At 32.4% G+C, this 22,169-nt stretch overlaps 1 protein-coding gene across 1 annotated transcript in view; it reads left to right on the top strand.

Moving 5' to 3' along the window:
* LRP1B (LDL receptor related protein 1B) overlaps positions 1-22,169 on the top strand; it is a 1,825,680-nt gene that overhangs the window by 1,573,666 nt on the left and 229,845 nt on the right. The window contains exons 55-59 of the mRNA XM_072789062.1: positions 985-1,172; positions 6,960-7,143; positions 11,803-11,888; positions 17,688-17,810; positions 19,887-20,068. Coding sequence (XP_072645163.1) covers positions 985-1,172; positions 6,960-7,143; positions 11,803-11,888; positions 17,688-17,810; positions 19,887-20,068 — 763 coding nt within the window. The remainder of the gene's footprint in view (positions 1-984; positions 1,173-6,959; positions 7,144-11,802; positions 11,889-17,687; positions 17,811-19,886; positions 20,069-22,169) is intronic.

Raw genomic sequence — 22,169 nt, 5'->3', positions numbered from 1 at the left:
TGGAGGATCTTAGCAATCAACTATGTTGTCAAGCTAGTTTTAGAAATTTAAATCTGTGCTAAAATATGAAGATTTGAGGCAATGCACCAAATGGATCCATTACCCTGACCCCTTTCAAAAAATCATTTTTTCTTAATATGTGATTTTATGTGAAAACAGTTTCCTTATTTGGACCTATTTGAAAGCTCAAACAAAGTAAGTTGAGATTTACTAAGAGAAGGTCTGTATTAATGATGCTTAGCCAAAATAAAGCAAACTGCATATCATTTGAACAGAAATATATACATAGCCAAACTTGGACTATTTTTCATTTCACTATTCCAAAGACCAAATACATAGTCATATATTTAAAATAAACCCTATTACTTTTTCTCATGTACTTTACATGTTAATAGGCTTTCTTTTATCATGTATGATAATGAATAATGTTCAAGTCATCAGGTTATGAGTAGCTCCAAAACCTAAACTCTTTTCCATAGCTATATTTGGAACAACTATTATTCACCACAAATGTCCTTTTTATGCCCTGACTTAAAAATGTCAATGTTATATTTCCAAGAAGAAAAAGAATCTAGGAATATCTACCTATTCTAGATTCTTAATTTTTAGTGACATATAATTTCTCAGAGACCTGTGGCTTGAGGGAAATGTCAAACTCTCATTATACTTTTGAGTCAATTCTTCACAATATAGGTGAAGACAGAAAGACTTCATTAATTTGCCTATAGGTGCTTATTTTGAGTGCTAATGTTCATGGCAAAGAAAGATTTTCAGTAAGTGTTGAACATGAAAGTACAGTTTGCCCTTGTTTTTTTTAATGTTTTGTGTATAAAATGCTACACTACATATAGAGGATTTTATATGTATATAAATTTAACTAATTTTTGACAGATAAGTTATCATACGTGTGAATGTTTTCAGCAATTGTAGTATAAAGCAATGGCATGCCCTTTATGTTCCATTTGTTTTATTTTCTTTTTCCAGAACAGTCATGCAACAGTTCATTTTTTATGTGCAAAAATGGCAGGTGCATTCCCAGTGGAAGTCTTTGTGACAATAAGGATGACTGTGGCGATGGCTCAGATGAGAGAAACTGCCATATAAATGAATGTTTGAGTAAGAAAGTCAGTGGATGTTCTCAAGATTGTCAGGACCTTCCAGTCAGTTACAAGGTAGGGTCTCATCAAAAATAGAAAATCACATGATACATTGGAATTTGAGATAATGAATACTATTCAATCCAAAGAGCTGTAGAACTTAAAATGCATCATAGTATTTTCTGGTAAAAGTATTTAAATTAGGAGTATCTATATAAGCCACTCATTATAATCATGTGGCATAAAAATTGTAAAAATGTACTCAGAAAGACAAAAATGCCAAAGTGATTTTCAATATATGTTGAACATAAAGAGAAAAAAAAAGGCAAGAAAAACCCAGTGTTTAGAGAGATCCTGCCATGTTAACAGCACATAAATATGTATGCAACTGTTGAGTTCCCATTTCTTCCCTCGTTCTTCCTCCCATCTTTGAAGTGAAATGGGCTAATCATTTATTTACTGCAACACTGGATAATACAGTACTTTTCATGTACACAGGAAGAAAAAAAAATAGAGCGCATGAATTATTAGGACCGAGTGCAGGTACACTAAAAATAAATCACCCCTAATATCCTAATTGGTTTTGTTAGTACCGTTTTCCTGAAGAGCGTGATTCACTGACAAAATTGATTGACAGAAATAGCTTTTGAAAACATTTCTGTTTGATTCATGTTGAATAGAGGATGCAAATGAGCATGATATTAAAATTAAAGCTGTGCATTAGGTTAAAATTGATGATGTAAGTGTGGGAAAATCTCAGGAAGAGCGATTCATTTGAAAGTCAGTGTTTTTAACAGAGCGATAGCTCTGTATGAATCAACAATAGGGCATGCTCCTACAAAACACAGAGACGGTCTTATGCCAGTTAAGATCATTACAGAGGTTAGATTTTTATTATACTGAGTTCTGCACTGATCAGAACACATCTGGGGTACTATGTGCATTAATGAACATGGTATTTTAAGAGGAATTTTGACAAATTGTAATGTATATACATTTGTACATCCCAAAGCATTAGGATTCCATGTTCCAGACATGCACCTTCGGAAGGAGTTTTTCCTGGAGCAAAGATGGCTTATTAGCTGTGTTCAAACATATGAAGCCCCGGATTAGGGAGCAGACCTAGTCTGAGTTGTTTCAAAGGTTGGGATTATGAGTTGGGAAGCAGACTGTTCAATATGAGGAAAAGTACTCTAAAGTACTATCTTTACATTGGAATGAGCCGCCTCATTTCTCACTACTAAAGGGGTTAAATAGTAGCTAAATACCTTTCTTTAAAGCATGCTAGAGAAAAATACATGTGTATTGCAGAGATGTTGTACCTTTTTCCCTGCCAACATTGACATTCTATGACAAGCCATTTCTATCTAATGGCAAATTTAGCCAAATAACCACTTTGCCATTTGTAATCTCTGGATTTCTAGTATTTTGATTAATTTAGCTACATTGATAGGATTTTATTGCATGTAAATGTAACCAGAGAACTACAATAATCATTCCCCCCTGTGCAAAAACAGATTAAAAACTCAAATATTAAAAAAGGTATATTTGTTTAACACATAGTTCAAATACTATATTAAGAAGAGTTGGTTAAATTTACAGGCTTAAAAAAAAAAAATTTACAGGCTTAAAACACAAGCATTGTGTTGTAGGTAAAATGAAACAAGATAAATGAGCCAAAATAAGTCTTAATGAGATGAATATGTATCAAATAATTAATTTTGGCAGTAAATATTTTGAAACCCAATGAAGCAGAAAAAATATCACCAGTGACTTCTGCATAATCAATAGACATGTGTTTCCTGAAAAATCAGAGCATGTGTCATGGAATTGTTACAGATAATTAGTTAAAATTTCAACTCATAGTTTATAAATAGTTCTTTAGTTCTATCTATATAATATATACATTCTGTATTTCTATGTATCTACAGAATCTCTATATCATAGAATCAGTATCTATCTATCTAAAAACTTAAATTTCAGTGTAGTTCTCCTTGTGTTTATCTGAATGTATTTAAATCTAGAATAACAATCTTGGAGAAATCTAAAAATTATAGAATATCAGATGGTCACTTTTTGACATAACATTCAAAATGAGGTTTAATATTTTTTAAATGCCTGCATATGGGGTGCCTGGGTGGCTCAGTCAGTGAAGAATTCAAGTCATGACCTCAGGGTCCTAGGATGGACCCCCCCCCCACCGTCCGACTCTGCTCAGCGGGGAGTCTGCTCAATGATTCTATTTTCTCTCTCCCTCTCCTTCTGCTCCTATCCCATTCATGCTCTCTCTCTCTCTCTCTCTAAAATAATTAAATAAATCTTTAAAAAAAATAAAAATGAAAAAATAAAATAAAATGCCTGCATATAAGTACTTAGTGCTCAGAAATGCCATGTTTAGAAAACCGCTATGGTAGAAATAGGCATCATCCTGAGTGCCATGTTAAATCTATTTTAATTACTTTATAAGATCTCTCATATAGAAATACTTATTGATATTTTTTTAAAATTAGTATTTTCACCTTGACTTTTCAAAAGGAGTCATAGAATGAAGGAGAATTCTAGTTAAAATAGACAACATATTTAATCATTCATAAAGTCTATGTATATGATACCTGAAAGAATTGCTATGAATAGGGTTCTTGAATATGTACACATGTCAAAACTAATTAATAAAATAAAGCATCTATTGGGGAAACAAGAGAGATATAAAAATTCAAGCAGCTGAGACTAGAATCATAAATGAGAGATTTAAATAAAGTTTCAAAGCAAATATTTTACATACTGTGTTGAGATTATACATACACACGCTTATATTTATATTAATGATAATTTATTGATAGGAAATTTAATAAAAAGACTTATCTACAAGAAAAAGCTTCTATATTTTTGGGAAAAAAAGTTTATGAGTTTTTCTCTTCTATTGAATGGGGAAAACCACCCAGTAACCTATTTCTCATTACAATATCTGCAGAACATGACATGAAATCCTCCTCCAAATTCTGCAATAAAATGAAAATTGCTTACAAAAGCAAAATTTAGACCTTATGGGCTGTGAACAATTTGCACGTTTGTTGTAAAACAAATACAATGTATCTAACTATTCGAAAGGGAGCAATAACATTTACTAAAGCAAGGATATTATTTTGATGGGAAGGATAATTTACCATGTAAAAATAAATGTACTTCTGGGAGAGAAGTAAGTTTTAAGGTATATATTAGAAATAAAATAACATTTGTCAAATATCACGTTAAAAGCTGCAAAGAAACTTATTTGAATGTAATAGGAAAAGTATCGATAGCTGTAATTCTGATAGCTGTTTGTCACTATATAAAAATTAATACAAACCAGGAAAATTTGAAGTAGTTCTCAAAGATGAGAAAAATCAAGATGATATTGAATATACATAAATCTCACTTTCATAAAAATTGTTTTTCTTTGTAAATGAAGGTGAGAGTTTTTAAAACTTATTTTCTATTAAATATAGATGAATCTTTGAAGATACAAATGATTATTAGTTTCTTTCATTCAATTTATGAAAATTAGGCTAGTGGAATTTCCCATTGATACCTTTGGGTAATCTGGGAGCAAATATGTTTCTGTTAAAACAAGATTAGAGGTGCCTGGGTGGCTCAGTTGGTTGAGTGTCTGCCTTCAGCTCAGATCATGATCCCAGCATCCTAGGATCAAGCCCTGTGTCAGGCTCTTCCTGCTTGGTGGTGAGCCTGCTTCTCCCTCCCCCTGCTTGTGTGTGCTGTGCTATGTCTCTCTCTCTCCCCCCTCAAATAAATAAATCTAAAAAAAAATTCTCTTTCAATAAACAATTTCTTAAAAAGTTACTGATAACCCTAGACATACTAATTTCATTTGTTTATAGAAATGTATATATTACATTTGGTAGCTTTTACCAATTCTACCTTAAGAAATTGATTTTCAATAAATGTGTTTTCATCTAAGCCGTCTCTTTGCTAGAATAGTTCGATAAGCCTGACATTAGCCATTCAAAAACATTTTCAGAAATCCCATTAAAACTGGGACACTGTTTATTTCCTTTTCTAATACTCTTTGAGAGGAACTCAGTACATTCTATTAAAAATCCTTTCACTTGTCCTAATGAGCCCCTTGAATTCACCACTGTCTTATGTCAGACTATGGATTTCTGGTTTCCCAACCACCTGAGCACATGGTCATTTTCCGGCCTTTTCAGTGATAACTTTTTGAATACTGTCATTTTCTCACTTTATTTAAAAAAAATATTGCTTTTACAAATTGTGGTAAAATATATATGACATAACATTTACCAATTGAACCATTGTTTTGAACCATTCTAAAATGTACACTTATGTAACAGTAAGCATCTCACTTTTTTTGCCATCGCAAAGCACCAACTGTCCTGACTTCCTAAATCAGGTAGCAGGATGAGTGTTCTCAAAGGAAGTAAGAGTTTGATAAGGAGAGTGTGGGAAATCAAGCTGGGGCTTTTGCTTTGAAATGCTTGTGCGCTAGTGGGTACTAGAAAACAAAACAACACATAATTACTGAGGATTATTAGCTAATTATTGGTGTAAATTGTTAATGATGAAAGTGCTAAGAGCTTAAAGGAATCCATTCCTGGTAAAAGAACTTAGTAAATGGTATTTAATTCTCGTTAGAGTACTTTCAGGTGAAGATGATCCTGCTTCTCTCCCAACTAATAAATATGGGGGGTTTTTTGGTCCTTAAAAAATTCAGTTGTTTGTTATTTAAAAATATGCACATATATCTCTCTAATATTTCTCTCCATAGATACAAAGCTCTGCCATCATGTTTACCCTCAAATAAATGAGGTTATTAAGTGTTTGCTCTGAATAACTCTTGAATACTAGTTACTGTTAACCATTTAGGGCTTATTTTAATTCACTGTCTTACTCAATATTCGCACATTCCTTTATTCCCAGAGTGCTAAATAATGTTTGTAAAGGTTAATAGCATTGTAATCATTGGGCCAATTATAGGTTCATTTTATGTAATTACAGTTCTCATATGCTAGTTGGCAGGAACTGAGTATAGACTTGAAAGACTTTTGCAGATCACAGGATCACAGGATGCCATTGTTTTCAGGACTGCAAAGACATGTACGGAGTGACATATTGTATTCAGAATTTACATGCCAGTTAGTGAATATTGCATGCCATCATCAGAGGTTCATACACTACATGATAGAGATGCTGAAGAAAACATTTGATGATACAAACTGATTATAGTGGGGAAATTGTTACTATTATTTCTCCAGACAACATCAACATGGTTATGGAACCAGACCCAGTCCCTAAATATTAATTGGGCCTTACTAAGGGTTACATCAGTCTAGTTTCTCCAACTGGTTTTATCCAGGTACCATTCCCTTTGTGCCTCTAGGTTTCTTATCAGTTAACTAAAAACAATAAGACCTGCATCATAGATTTCTGTAAAGCTCTGATGAAATTCCACATGTAACCATTTAGTATTCAAAGTTCCAAGTAATAGTAAATTCTTGTGATTGTTAAAGTCCACTGAAAATACAATGTAATGTAACAGAAAAAGAACAAAAGAAGTTGCCTCATGTTGTTGCTGTCATGGTATAGCCACATGGCTTTGAGGACGTCAATTAACTTTTATGATCTTGCCAACCTCAGATGATCAAATGAAGATATTTAGGAAATTTTTTTTAGCTTTAGCTTTATTTAATATACATAATTCTTATTAAAACCATTGGAGACAGAAAGACTTGCCATTATCCACTCTTACACTATTTTCTTTCTTGAATCAAGCTAAAGGGATATTCAATAGAAAAAGACAGTGACAATGATATGAATTGATGATTATGCTTGTTTTTCATTCTTCAGTGCAAATGCTGGCCTGGATTCCAACTGAAGGATGATGGTAAAACATGTGTAGACATTGATGAATGCTCCTTGGGATTTCCGTGTAGCCAGCAATGCATTAATACATATGGGACCTACAAGTGCCTCTGTACAGATGGCTATGAAATACAACCTGATAACCCCAATGGCTGCAAATCACTCTCAGGTATCGAATTGAACTTGTCCACTAATCCAACCTCAGTTACACATATGGATTCTGAATTTTATAGCCATTCTTACTGAGTTCATACCCGCTGGTGTTTCTGAGAAATCAAAATTCTTCCCTACTTGATATAGGAACCTGTCACTCTAATTTTGCATGCTGTCCACAAACTGTTCTATTTGTAATAAAATTGCATTATGGTCTTGTGAATTATTAAGTGCTTCCTAGATTTTGAGAGTGCTCAGAAGTGAAAAGAACTATTTCTAGCAATTTCTCCTGCTACATCACAGGTTCTTAGGAGTAGATTTAGCCAAGACCGGTAAAAAGCCTATTGTGATTGTATTATAATAGTTTTTCCTTCTCTACACCATACACACTCATATATGTATGCCAAGGAGAAGAGGTCAATAAAGATAATGGCAATGATGATGACAACAATAGCAATAAATCAACTATGTAGGACTATTTGAATTCCTCCAGTGATTCAGCAAATATTATTAAATCTCTATTTGTTCCAAGTAGTGTGTTTGATTTGTAAATTAGAAAATTCAATAGAACATAGGCCAAATTTTTAAAAATATTGTAATTCATTAGGGGCAAATACACATATCAAAATAATACAAAGCAATATATGATAAGTAATTATTGTTTTTAAGTGAGAAAAAAATGGTATATAATATTTCTCTTCCCCCTTTGTTTTTGAGTATAATGAATCAAATAGCATGGCTAGTTTATTATGTATATGTATGTCATATACACATGACAACATTTAAAACATTAGATATTTTATTTACCTACATAAAATAAATGCCAGTGACAGGAATTCTTCAAATTAGTTTTCAACCAGTTATACCTTCGAACATTACTGAGGAAAAAAGATAGCCATTTCAATTTTTTAAATTTCATTTTTACTTACTGTTGGAATAGTCATCACTGAATTAATTTATTTATTATTTGGAGCCTTTTTTTTTTTTTTTTTTTTAGATTTACCAACCTACTTACTATATCATGCATTCAGTGACATAAGAAGAGATAAAATCTCCAAACCAATCAATGTTTTTGCTTCTTTAAAGTTTTCACTAAGAATGGTATAAAGGAGATGACTACTAATGATTGCAATTTTGGTCTTATTATATCATGTATCCATGCTGTTGTTGTTTTTCAAAACAGTGATAATTGGAAACTAATAATAATTTTAATACAAAACCAAAATGTCTCTGAAGCATAAATCTTTTGCTAGAGAGAGAATAGATTTTTTCCAACTTTATTGAGATATAGTTGACATATAACTGTGTAACTATTTAAAAAATTATAACTGTGTAACTTTAGAGTAAAATGTATTGATTTGATACCCTTATATATGGTGATATGATTGCCACCATAGTGTTAAAAACACCTCCATCACTTCACCTAATTACCATTTTGTGTGTGTGTGGCAATAACATTTAAGCTCTACTCTCTTAGCAACTTTCAAGTATGTCGTGTTGTTATCCATAATCACCAAGCTGTGACTTAGATCCTCAGAACTTAATTATCTTTTAACTGGAAGTTTGTACTTTTTTTTTTTTTTTTTTTTTTTATTTTATTTTTTATTTATTTATTTTTTTTTTGGAAGTTTGTACTTTTAAACCAACATCTCCCCATTTCTCTCATGCTTCATACTTGGTAATCACTATTTTACTGTTTCTAGGAGTTTGGTTATTTTGAGGTTCTATGTATAAGTGACATTACATAGTATTTATTTTTCTCTGACTTATTTCACTTCATATAATGTCCTCAAGGACATCTATGTTGTAAATGGTAGGATTTTATTATTTCTCATCACTGAATAATATTCAATTATGTGTGTGGGTGTAATATAGTATTACATATGTATGTAATACAGATAACATATAATACATACAATATATATACATTGGATACTATATAATATACATATGCATAATTACAAATGTATAAATCAATGTGTGTGTTTGAATACAGATTATATATATAAACGTATTTACACATATGTGTATGCATGTCACATCTTTATTCATCCATTGATAGACACTTAGATTGTTTCCATATCTTAGCTGTTGTAAATAATGCTGTCATAAACATGGGAGTGCAGATAGATCTTTGATATCTTGTTTTCGTTTTCTTTGGAGAAGTACCCAGAGGTGAAATTCTTGGTTCATATGTTAGTTCTATTTCTAACTTTTTTAGAAACCTCTGTACTATTTTCTGTAGTTGATTTACATTCCCACCAATGATGAACAAAGGTCCCCTTTTCTTACATCCTTTCCAACACTTTTTATCTCAGGTTTTTTTGATGATAGTTATTCTAATAGGTGTGATATCTCATTGTGGTTTTAATTGTGTCTCTCTGATGATTACTGATGTTGAGCATCTTTTCATGTATTTGTTGGCCATTTGTATGTTATTGGGAAAATGTTTATTCAGTTCTGATACCCACTTTAATTAATTAATTAATTTATAGAGAGCAAGGAGGGGTAGAGAGAGAGGAAGAGAATCTTAAGCAGGTTCCATGCTCAGCACAGAGCCTGACATAGGGGTCAGTCTCACAACCTTGAGATCATGACCTGAGCCAAAATCAAGAGTCAAATGCTCACCTGACTGAGCTGCCTAGGTGGCCCTCCTCTGCCCATTTAAATAAAATATTTTGGGGGCTTTTTGTGGATTTGTATAAGTTCTATATATATTTTCAATAATAACCATAATATTAACATCTTATCAGATATATAATTTACAAATATTTTCTCCCATTCCATAGGTTGCCTTCTGATTACGTTGATTGTTTCTTTTCTGTGCAGAAGTTTTTAGTTTGATATAGTTCTGCTTATTTTTGCTTTTATTGTTTGTGTCTTTTGTGTTGTATCTAAAAAATTTGTTACCAAGACCTTAATAGAGACTTTTCTCAATGTTTTCTTCTACGAGTTTTATAATTTCAGGTATTACATTTAAGCAGTAAAGAACATAACTGCTTAAATATTTAATTTTATATTTGTAAATATAAAGACAAGAGATCACAAGGCACCTTCAACTTCTGAGCTGACTCTTTTTAGTAGGGTTTGAATCTCGATTTAGCATCGACAGGAAGATTGAATGATTGATTAGGGGTGTGGTCTTGCTAATGGAAGGAGATGTCCAGACTGTGTAGTATACATTTCTAATCCCTGACATAAAGCATGCTAAAATATAATATATACCCTATGTATTATATATTTACTGTGAAACTAAAGGATAAGAGAAAAGTAATAATTTTTAACATAAACAGGACAATAACTCCATAACAATAAATGATTTACAATAAAATCCACATTAAATTACATAAAGTGACTATGTTTTTAATTGTTTTTTTTTTTTTTAATTTCTACTGACATTAAATTTGCTTACCAGGAAACTAAATATATGACTTCATCTTAGAAACAAAGCTCTTGGGGATCCCTGGGTGGCTCAGCTTTTAGCACCTGCCTTTGGCCCAGGGTGTGATCCTGGAGTCTCGGGATTGAGTCCCACGTCGGGCTCCCTGTGTGGAGCCTGCTTTTCCCTCTGCCTGTGTCTCTGCTTCTCTCACTCTCTCTCTGTCTCTCATGAATAAATAAATAAAATCTTAAAAAAAAAAAGAAAAAAGAAACACAGCTCTTTAAAAAAAAAAAAAGAGTTGGACAGAACTTGAATTGAATGGATCCAGAATTATAACAATCAAGAATGTGGTCAACTTGAATTTAAATTATTCAGATACATATTCAAATAAATGTGCTATACAGAACTTTCCATTTTCTATTTACAAATTCAATTTGTGGGATGCCTGGGTGACCATAAGTTAAGCATCCAACTCTTGGGTTTCGACTCAGGTGATAATCTTAGGGTCATTAGATCAAGCCTTCTGTTAGGCTCCACACTCAGCAGGTATTTCTTTTTCTCCTTCTCTCTCTTTCTCTTTAAAATAAATAAATAAATCTTTAAGAAAAATAAAAATCCATTTTGTTTCCAAAAAAATTCTGAAGAGAAAACTGATCTAAAGGTTTAGAAGATCTTCATGTATTTGGAGCAAGGTCAGATTCTTAATATTATCTTTCCTAGATTCCAGAACAAATGAGATATCATAACATAATAGACAAACTATAAGTAAGAAATAAAGACCATTCATGACCAATAAAGGATTTAAAAAGCAATATTATGGGAAAAGATGAAATTAAACAAAAATTATAGAGCTTGGAGTTCCAACTGACAGCAGAAGCTGGTTATTTGATTATCAAGAAAGAGTTTTCTGATTATATGACTGTTTAGCTTAGCTGTACTGTAGGTCTTTAAGATAGATGTAGTTTATTCTTTCCTGAAATTCATTTGCAAAAATCAGGTTATGAAAGTAGGTATTTTCCACCAATTCCAAATCAATTACATAATCTGCTGTTTATGAAAACTGAGGGAAAGAGAGGAATGTATTTAGAATTATCTAGATTTCTCATACTGCAGCAGTATCTGTGGCCTTTTCATTTTGTTATCATTGAGATGCTCAGTGTGAATTTTTCACCATTAATCTATCAGAGTACACGGCATTTAAATTTATATTGCTGCAGAAACTAAAGTTGAAACTAAGCAAAGTTGAAAACCATACATATATAATTCTAATTACCTTTTTTTCTTGGTATTTAGATGAAGAACCTTTTCTAATTCTTGCTGATCACCATGAAATAAGGAAAATTAGCACTGATGGCTCCAACTACACACTTTTAAAACAGGTATGACATTATCATGATGATTTCATATTTAATATCAGTACTCTAGATATGCATTAGAACTATAGAAATATCACAGAATTTATGAAGCACTTACTTATGGACATATATGAATGTATGTACATAAGAGTATCATAAATTTTATTTTGTTTGAATTGTCCGGATGATGTTCCAAGCATATCACATCACACTCTATCTAAGAAAGTAAAAAAAAAAAAACAAAATAAAATTTGCAAGGCCTAATTAATGGAAGGGAAAAACTATTTAGATAAGAGAAAGCATAAAATTATCTTCTAAAGTATTTTTATGTATTACCCAAGCTGCTTTTTCCCCCTTGGGATTTAAAAATTAATATTTTTCAAGAATTTTAAGTTTCTATTTATAGAACTAGGAAATAAAACAGGATTGGTGATCTCTAGCCTTTGAGATTTGGAATCAGCAAAGGAGCAAAAATGTAATGGTAATCCAGCAATGGTTCATTGGTTGTGAGGCACATATTTTCATTCTTACCCTCTACATCCCTCAACTTGTCCACTTCAAGAGACTCTGAGTTGATCTGTTTTGATGTTTGAATTCTATTGTCAAAGTTTATTTGTACATGTTATTTGAGATGAAAAGGTATGATTTCCATTTTATGGCAGGATAGAAAACTCTGAAATGCTCACCTCCATGTTTTATTTCTCCCAGTCTGTAGTGAAAAGAGCATAAAATCAAATCATTAAAACTACCATGATTGCTACGGGCTACAGAAATCACATGCATTTAGTCATATCATGTTTTTAGTTGTCAGGAACAATAGCTTCTTTGGGAAGGCTCAGTTGGTATCTGTTCTGCTATAAATGTCTTTTTGCCCCAAACTATATAATAGTGACATAAATACGTGAAAGTACTGTCTAGAACAGGTGTGCCAAAAATAAGGACATTTCTTGTTCTTGTAATATGTTTATGTCAGCATTTGGCATAGACAAAGAAGGCCATTCATATGGTGATTTTTCAGCAGCATAAAGAATACTTACCTAAAACAATTTTTGCCACCCACTGATGGATTTCTTCATTGCTATCGTCAAATTCATTCATTTTTCTTAAGAATTTAGTTTTATTTTAAATGCAAATATTCATTACCAATTGTGATAACGACTCTCCCCTTAACAGTTGGATTTTCCAGTTTTCTTCTAAGTTACAGATTGAAAATGAAAAGCTCACATGAGAATCCAGATTTCAAGGGCACCTGGGTGGCTCAGTCAGTTAAGCATCTGCCTTCAGTGCAAGTCAGGATCTCAGGGACCTGAGATTGAGTCCCACATCAGGCTCCCTGCTCAGCGAGGACTCTGCTTCTCCCTCTCCGTCTGTACTCGTGGTCTCTCTCTCTCTCTCACACTCTCTCTCAAATAAATAAATAATCAAAAAAAGAGGAAAAAGAAGAAAATCCAGATTTCAGGCTACTCATGAAAATAAATAGGAAGCGATAGCAGTGCTGGATGTACATCCTTCAATGTCCACAGTCCAAAGTGTGTAGCAGTTGACACTGACATAGAGTCCAATGCTCTCCAACTCACTGCAGTCCTTAGACTTCCCGTGACCTTGCCACATATAAACTTGTTCATGAATGTCTGTGAGGTTTAGACTCTTGCTCTTGAGATGAGGGTGTGTTGCCAGCATTCACTGTTATCATGTTAGAGAGAGGCCTCTAATTGTGAACCCTAAAGAGATTGGGAAAAATATAAAATCTTTCCATGTTGTTTATAAAAAACTAAACAGAAATCTGTGTAAAATATAAGAATTAGACCACTATCTCTTTAAGAGATAAATATTATAAGAATAGTAATGAGTAGTAAATACAAGAGAAAGAACTCCAGGGAAAAAAGTTTAGCATATGTAAATGTGAAAAATGTTTGCTGCCCAAATGGTTTCCTACATTTTTTAACTTAATTCTTATTTTCCGTGCAGTCTAATTTTAAGCTTATAAGAAAGTTACAAAATACTGAAAAATGTCTTTTTCTTTTGGAGGACATCTCCATCTCCCTCTAAGCCTCTCATTACCTTCAAGGTTGAATGTGCCCACCACTGATTTCCTCGTATGGTATCTGGAAAAGGGACACGCTTAGTTGTTTCTCTTTTCTTAGTTGTTTTTGTTTACTTGTTTAGGATTTCTTACTTTTAGACTCTGCTATCAGAAAGGGAGAAATTTCACTATTTTGGATAGTCTGTCTATAAGCTCAGTTGGACTAATAACTAAAACAGCAACAATATTTATTTACTTCATAAAGACAATAACGGAGCTTCAATGACATCTCTTTGCTTTATTTTCCAACCCTGTGACTCGATATTTCTGGTGGTGCCCCCTTTGTTGTTTTCATGGCTAATATGTTATCAGAGATTGTTCTTAATGGAGCAAAATGATTTTTTTTTCCTGTATGCATCATTTAAGTCTATTTCATATATCCAAAGCACTTTAATGCATGCTTTCAGATAGCACTTTTTTCCTGGTGGTATCATTTTCAACTATTGCCAATCACTAGTACCTAAGTGGGGATGACTTTCAGATAGTTTTCTTAGTGTAGTGTTTATGAAAATGAAGAACGAGTGAGAAAAAAAGAGGAAGCTCACGAGGACTCTGAACATCTGTGTCTTTGGAAAGCATTTATTAATGTGACCACTAAGTAAGGAAATAGACACCCAAAAAACTAGACACAAGCATTACATCCAGTTTTGCCTGTGGTCTGTTTGGAATATATGATTTCTGTCAGGGAAGATATTTTTAACTACATTTCATTATAGCATTATAGAAATTTTCAAGGAGTTTTAGGCAGTAGAAACATTTTTTTTTTCCCCAGAGATTTCTGTCTACATGTGCAGAATGAAGTATAAAACGGAAGTAATTATCTCCCTATATTTTCTCTCAGTCAGAATAAGTGAAAAGACATCCTTGCCTTAAATTTGAGAGGACTTTTTGGTGTGTAGGTGATTAGGAAAAACAATTTTCCGTAATATCTTGAATTTTATTCTCTTTGTTGTAGTCTGTACAATCTCATGAAGCATTACAGTGAAAAAATACAGGAACAGGTAGATTATTTTTTGCCATGTGTATTTTAAAACATAGCTGTAGCTAGGCCCGCTATAATTTATATAGCACATCATAAAGAAAATATACTTTAATAATACAAATTTTGGAAATGAAGTACGTTAATCAAGTATTAATTTTATTAATTTAAGTATATTAATAAATAGCTTTCCAGTGTTATCTAATTCAATCCTAGCAGTGCCTTTTATTCCAGTACAGTTGTGTAGAGAAACAAAACACAATTTCCTAAATTAATCATCTTGAACCAAAGGGTGCAAATCTTCAGCTATAGAAATGAAAGAAGCAAATAGGATTTTGATGAAACCAATTTTCAGCTCTGAAGCCACTGGGATAGCTCTAGTGTTTAGACATTATTTTGACCATGCCCTTGGCTGTTTTAATGTTCCTTGCATATGATTCTGCAAAGAGAGAATTGCAAAGTTTTCTGTGGGGATTAAGGGTAAAGTTGTAGAAAAATGACCAGCTTGGTTAGATAGATATATCAGAATTCAGAGCTTCAATTCCTCTGCATTTATAGCTTTAATTTATTATAGTTGAATTGCTAAATTTGGAATTGGATCTTCATTCTCTAATTCGCTTATTGTAAAGAAAGAAATGGGATAATCCTGCCATAACTGGGTAAATCTTTCCTAAAGTTAATGACAAGATTCTCTCCACCTTTTTCTCTCTAATGCTCTAATTCATCCATATGAATTTCAGGCCATCACAGAACCCTACCTAACACATTTACCTTATTCCTCTGGTATTAAAAGCATTTATACAGAAAGGATATTACAAAGTACTATTGGAGTGAATTTATTAAAGTCACTACAGAAGTTGGACTATACTCAATTTCTATTTTAAAACTTTGATTGATTTTGCCTAGACAACTTCCTAGATTTGTATGCTGAAATACTTTTAGTTGTACTCCAGTTCTTAGCATGTGAATGAATATTCAACAAATCTTTTGAATCTGTGACTGAATTCTTTAAGCATTTACAGTCTTTATTTTTAATTAATAATGTCAGTAAGAAGTATTCTTGTGTTTATTCATTTGAGTGTAGTAAGAAATTTACACACAGTCCTGTTTACTCTTGTCTCTTATTTATGACCAATAGCCAGCAGTTCCAAGGGGTCAGGCTATCAGGTTAATTTTATAATCCGGGGCTGAGGAAAGAGGTTGCTCATGTTAAGCCAAATAAAAGTGTAATAGTTGAACCTATGATTTTAATGTCATCACCACAAGAATTTAGCTCTGCTGAGAGAAGAAAAAAATCAGTATTTGCCAGAACTTTCTTTGAATTGCTTATATAACTAGGCTATCTTTAGTCTTCAAGATCACTGGAAAGAAATCAAATATGAACAGTAATGATTTAGCGTCAGCCTGAGTCTTATAAAAGACTACGTAAATCTAATGCAGGGTCATTATCTAATTTTAAATTTGGGGAATAGATCTGGAAACTGAACCCAGATGTGGTAATTATCATGCTTCCTTTCCCTCCTCCTCTAACCAAATAAGACAGCCCATCTCCCTGAAGGTGTGAATCCTTACCTATAGGACTATAGCTACTCATAAATGAGCCCTAAAACAATTTCAGGCTTAATTACAATTTTAGATTGTGTGTATATATATATATATATATATATATATATATATATATATAAAGGAAATTTACAACACATATAAAGATATGGAATAGATCTCTTTGGGCTTTGCCAAGTGTCTATAGTGTCAAATATTTTTAATACATAAAATGTATATATTAATAAACTATCCAAGCCTCAAAATGAGTGAACACAATTGAAATCCTGATCCAAGTTTTGTATGTCCATTAGGGTAGTAAATCTCTAAGCCCTACTAAAGGTCAGAATTAAATTAACCCCTCAGAAGTCATTTGAACAATTCAGTACGTATAAAAGATTCCCAGATCCTGATGTACAACTCTTAAATCCATCAAAAGACACAACTAAAACAAAAGAAATGTGGTAACCAGTTCAATTTGTGTTGTTTTGTTACCTTCTAAAAAATGCATAACCATGAGTCTGATAATCATTTCCTCATATTTCCATGTGGAATAAAAAGATGTTGGTCACTTGGTTCCTCTTTGGTCAAATCCTCACCGAAGATTAGAACTTTTAAATTCTAATATGGCACTGTGTTGGCTGGAAGGCCCTTGAAAGCAAGAAGAAACAAAATAAAGCAGCAAATTGATGCTGAGACAAAAGATTTTGGACAAAGTAGATTCTAATCCTTCTCCTCTGACTTCATCAGATAGCTATCCAGGGCTTGTCCTCAATCATCAGGGATCTTCTGCCTTCCAATTTAGGTGTATGCTGTTTTCTGGTTACTCTACAGAACAGATAATAATGGCATTGAATTCATATTTTTAAACATTTACCTAAAGTGAAAGTGTTTCATTTTATCTCCCTAAAAGCAGGTGTTTTTTGTTTTTGGATTTTTTTTTTCACAGTACTAGCTATTTACTTAAATCTTTCTAAGCATTCCAAAATTTTTATGATCTACATGGAAAATATTTTCAAATAAATTATACATTTTACATGTATGGTATAGAGAAAATATAAACATAAAATGCTCTTAGAAAGAATTGGTCACAAATATTCTTCATTGTAATAACTATAACTATTTAGGTTCAAAAAGAGATAGTGATTCTTATGAATTAAAATGTTTTGAAATAATTTCCATTAACTATTATTCAAACATATCTTTTTTTTATTTTTAGGGATTAAACAATGTTATTGCTATAGACTTTGATTACAGAGAAGAATTCATCTATTGGGTTGATTCCAGCCGACCCAATGGCAGCCGCATAAATAGAATGTGTTTAAATGGAAGTGATATTAAGGTAACGAGATGTTACAATGATGGGATTATTGAATATTTTATTAAGATAGCTCACTTGAATAGAAAATATTATTTGATGGTAATGATAAAACTCATAGAATATATTAGGTGGATTTGAATTTCACATTTGTACAGTGTTAGTTAATACATACTTTAAATATGAAATATGAGGTTTTTTAATCTGTATGTTTCATTATAACACTATTACAATAAAAAAAAATCAAATTAGATAAATAAAATTTGAAACCTAATTCACAACCCTAGGAAATGTGAGGGATGCTTTCGGCTTGAGTGATTAGTTCCTGACTTGCAATTGTGTTGACTTATGTAACAGGGAAAGTTGAGTCTGAGAATCTATAATTGAAAAAATTAATTACTTGACTCTAGATTGAAATTACAGCACTATTAAAATTAACCTCCTATAGATGGAAATAATTGAATGCATTGCTGTAAAATGAAAGTTCTTATTAGACAGTATCATAATTAAATACATGTCACATTCTAGATATGAACTACTTGGCACCAATTTCTGTGTTATCTTGAGTTTTAGTGTATGTTCTGCTGAAATGAGCAGTATGTTATCTTGAGTTTTAAAATAAAATTATTTGAAAAATAAAATAATTTGTACTATATATACACAGTAAAATATATTATAAAGGCATTTAAGTTCAAAGACACAGAACCCACAATTTTTTTGTAGTCATCTATAATGTCATACAGAAATTTTTAGTGAGAACAATCAATTTTGAAAATATTAATACAATCTTGAAATCTGTATATGCAATGACAAGAGAACCAGTGTGATTCTATTTATGTATAAACTGATAGTTTATAAATGAAATATCAGTATAGGTTATAAAACAAAGAAGCACATAAAGTTTTCTTTTTTAATTTCTTGACTATTTATATAAAAACTGTAAAAAGTACCATTACCCAAACTTGATCATACTTTTATTACAAAAATTTAAATTTTTGGTTACTTTTATATATTTTTTATATATTTTAATATTTTTAAAGGATTAATTATCTACCACCTTGCCACTGCTAACCCTTTACTACCTTAAATCATGTCATAAAATAGGATCACAAAATGAATCATTTTTTCTATTGAGATTACTAATTCACTGACTTCCATGTAAATTGTCAGCCAAGCCAATTTTTTAAAATTGGACTTTGGGAAAAAGAAGAAAAGATATCTTGCAATTCAATACAGTAGATTGATACCTTTAGTTGCTGAAAATGTTGTCATATATATATATATATATATAATGTATGTTGTCATATACATATAATGTCTTCACTATTGATAGCATTAAGAAAAAGATAACTATAAACTTTCACTATTATTTTCTTGTCTCTAACTAAATAAGCATTGGCTTCTATACAGCCCCAAGTTTGTTTCTCTTTTCACATAATCCTCAAAGCACTGAGAACTCAGAAATAGCAGTCATTATAGACCAAGAACCTTTGGTTATTTTACATGCATCATATTTATATATACAAAATTTATGTCCTTATTATAGTTGACATTGAAATGGGTTAGGATCAAGTGCAACAGTTGTATGAATTTCACTTCCTTTAGTTAGGTTAAAACAATGTATGTATTCCTATTTGTAATTTTTTTTCTCTTGTAGTAGATAATTAAGTAGGGCAAGAGCAGTTGGGAGAGTGGAGAATGCTATTGGAATCTCCTCCAAAACCTGCTAAAGATAAATAATATCAATGATTCTGTGTGTGTCTTTCTGTGTGATAGAATTTCTGCTCCCAATTTTCAGAAGATACATAAACTATTAACAAAAATGTGATCAGGAACTTTGTAGCTGCCCAACAGCTTCTTATTTTGGTTTACTCCTTAAACCCATGTGTAATGTTTAGGCCTGATTACATATATGGTAATTTCTCACATCTCAAACAAATAAGTAATTTTATTAGGGTAAATTCATTCTATGTTTTAAGCTTATCTAAATTCCATTTCTAATGTTTAAATGGAATTTTATCATCTCTGCCAAAATCAAGAAGCAGTTGCTCAGTTCGCTAGGCATTTACACTGTTAACTTTTAAAATTCTTATTTGTTAGGTAGTGCATAACACAGCTGTCCCCAATGCACTTGCTGTCGATTGGATTGGAAAAAACCTCTATTGGTCTGACACAGAAAAGAGGATCATTGAAGTATCCAAACTCAACGGCTTATACCCTACTATACTTGTTAGCAAAAGACTGAAGTTTCCCCGGGACCTGTCTTTGGATCCTCGAGCTGGGTTTGTAACAAATATTGATAATCTTAAATTAAAGTTTGAAACTCTAGATTACATTCAATGTGGTAAATTCCATTCTGTAGGTTTTAACATGAAAACCAATATAAAGTGTGCTGCGTAGACATTCGTACTGGGAAGTCAAAAATAGAAAAATGATTATCACAGTGAAAAAAGAAAAACATTTGGAATGATGGGATTTTGCAGCAATTATTTTTAAACACAACTGTTTTACTAGTTAATCTATAAGTGTATTGGGAATGAATAAAATATACAGATTTCTCTAATTTTAATGCCTTGAAATCTTTGAGGAAAGGCAGCAATGCTAGTGGGTCACAAATGTGGATAATGTAATGCTTGTACCACTTTAGAGCAAGAGGAATAAGAAGTATCCATGGATAATAAATAAGAAGGTGCGTTACCCATGCATTCAAAAGAGATACCACAGTGGAAATATTGAGAAAGATTCATAATGGAGCTGTGTTTCAGCTGCATTTCATTGCAAGTCATTGTAGGGATTAAGGACAGCAGACTGGAGATTCCAGATGAGGAAAGAACACACATCGTAAGATGTCAGATCTTAGGTGTCAAAGTCAGGTGTGTGGCTGCCAAAGTTCTATAGATTATGACCATTATCATTCACTTTTAATTATGTTGTTTTGGTATAGAAGCTATTCTTCCTCCTCCTCCTCCTCCTCCTCCTCCTCCTCCTCCTCCTCCTCCTCCTCTTCTTCTTCTTCTTCTTCTTCTTCTTCTTCTTCTTCTTCTTCTTCTTCTTCTTCCTCTTCCTCCTCCTCCTCCCCCTCCTCCTCTTCCTCGTCTGATTCTTCTGCATTATAATTTAGAGTGACTACATACTCCAGAATGATCTCTATTAAAATTCAACCTACTCGGGATCCCTGGGTGGCGCAGCGGTTTAGCGCCTGCCTTTGGCCCAGGGCGCGATCCTGGAGACCTGAGATCGAATCCCACGTCGGGCTCCCGGTGCATGGAGCCTGCTTCTCCCTCTGCCTGTGTCTCTGCCTCTCTCTCTCTCTCTCTCTCTGTGACTATCATAAATAAATAAAAATTAAAAAAAAAATTCAACCTACTCAACATGCTTGTTAAAATACCAGATTTAGGGAAAATTTGATTTTTAAAAATAGAACACATTCACAGTAACAAGTATTATGATAACTATAGTGCTCTAAATTTTCTGCCGTGTAAATTAATTTCACTTAATATGTTTCATGAAATCACTGCTTTTATCAGATCATATGCAACAATTAGGCTTTGCTTCTTGGTAATATGTTGTATCTATGTTTTTGGTCCCTTATGTTTAAAATTGGTGCTGTGATCACATCACTGTATATTTTATAGCTTAATTTTAAACATTACTTTGGGTAAAAGCAGTACCTAATAGGAGAAGACTTGTACTGTAAATACTCTTCTGTTTCCAAGGTAATGTGCAAATTTAACTTTTTGCTATATAATTATGTAACCATTTTGCTACCTTTTAAAGTATTTTCTTTACCATAGCAACAAAAGATTCAAGAGAGTGCCAATTCCATTTTAATTGAAATAGTCACAAGATAATTTATTTTCAATGTTTCAGGAAATAATGGCCAAATGTACTAAGTTTGATGGTTATCATCATTCATTCATAAGAATGTGAATATTTTTATTCCTTCAGCATTTTATCAGAAGATAGTTATTTTAGTGTGTTCAAATCATTGTCCTTTTCTTCCAAACCAATATGACTGGCTTAGCTTCTCATTTTATACTCTTCAGGATGCTTCATATTAAACAAACAAGTGGAACAGCCCATGTGGCTCAGCAGTTTAGCGCCACCTTCAGCCCAGGGCGTGATCCTGGAGACCCAGGATCAAGTCCCACGTCTGGCTCCCTGAATGGAGCCTGCTTCTCCCTCTGCCTGTGTCTCTGCCTCTGTGTGTGTGTGTCTCATGAATAAATAAATAATAATCTAAAAAATAAATAAAATAAATGTTACCTGTAGATCATAATAGTCTTGTGGAATTTGCTAGGTATAAAGCAAAACTGTGTCCTAGCCTAGTGAATACAGCCAAGCCTAGCTTTAGGTTTTAGTTCTCCTGGGTTACAGGTATTA

The sequence above is a fragment of the Canis lupus genome, chromosome 20 (assembly GCF_048164855.1).
Source record: "Canis lupus baileyi chromosome 20, mCanLup2.hap1, whole genome shotgun sequence".
Taxonomy (NCBI): domain Eukaryota; kingdom Metazoa; phylum Chordata; class Mammalia; order Carnivora; family Canidae; genus Canis; species Canis lupus.
This window is presented reverse-complemented; position numbering and strand designations above follow the sequence as displayed.